Source organism: Carlito syrichta, unplaced genomic scaffold (assembly GCF_000164805.1).
Source record: "Carlito syrichta isolate Samal-C Ts95f unplaced genomic scaffold, Tarsius_syrichta-2.0.1 Scaffold314018, whole genome shotgun sequence".
NCBI lineage: Eukaryota > Metazoa > Chordata > Mammalia > Primates > Tarsiidae > Carlito > Carlito syrichta.
Genome location: NW_007258114.1, coordinates 185,099 through 185,510, shown reverse-complemented (window position 1 = coordinate 185,510; position 412 = coordinate 185,099). Strand labels below are relative to the sequence as shown.

At 68.2% G+C, this 412-nt stretch overlaps 1 protein-coding gene across 1 annotated transcript in view; it reads left to right on the top strand.

Annotated features, from left to right (window-relative positions):
- Positions 1 to 412, top strand: part of ADAMTSL2 (ADAMTS like 2) — a 41,977-nt gene that overhangs the window by 40,613 nt on the left and 952 nt on the right. The window contains exon 17 of the mRNA XM_008070801.1: positions 17 to 161. Within this exon, the coding sequence (XP_008068992.1) occupies positions 17 to 161 (145 nt within the window). The remainder of the gene's footprint in view (positions 1 to 16; positions 162 to 412) is intronic.

Here is a 412-nt window from a genome sequence, read left to right as displayed (position 1 = left end):
GTCTCCTTCTCCCCAGTGCACCAAGACCTGCGGGGTGGGCATGAGGATGCGGGACGTCAAGTGCTACCAGGGAACGGACATTGTCCGCGGCTGCGACCCTCTGGTGAAGCCTGTTGGCAGACAGGCCTGTGACCTGCAGCCCTGCCCCACGGAGCCCCCAGGTGAGGGCCGGTGGGCGGGGAGGAGGGAGGCTGAGGGTGAGCCTGGGGCTCCCGGGGGCGGGGGGAGGGGTATGGGTAGAGCCAGGGCCCGAGCAGCAGGCATTGTCCAGGGAGCAAGCTGGAGTGAGCCAGGTGTGCTGGGGAGTGAAGGTTTCCTACTGGAATGGCTGGGAGGGGAGGCTGGGAAGGTGTGGGTGGTGGCCTGTCGGGGCCTGTGGAGCCCCGCACTTTGGAAAGGGGGAGGGGGGCAG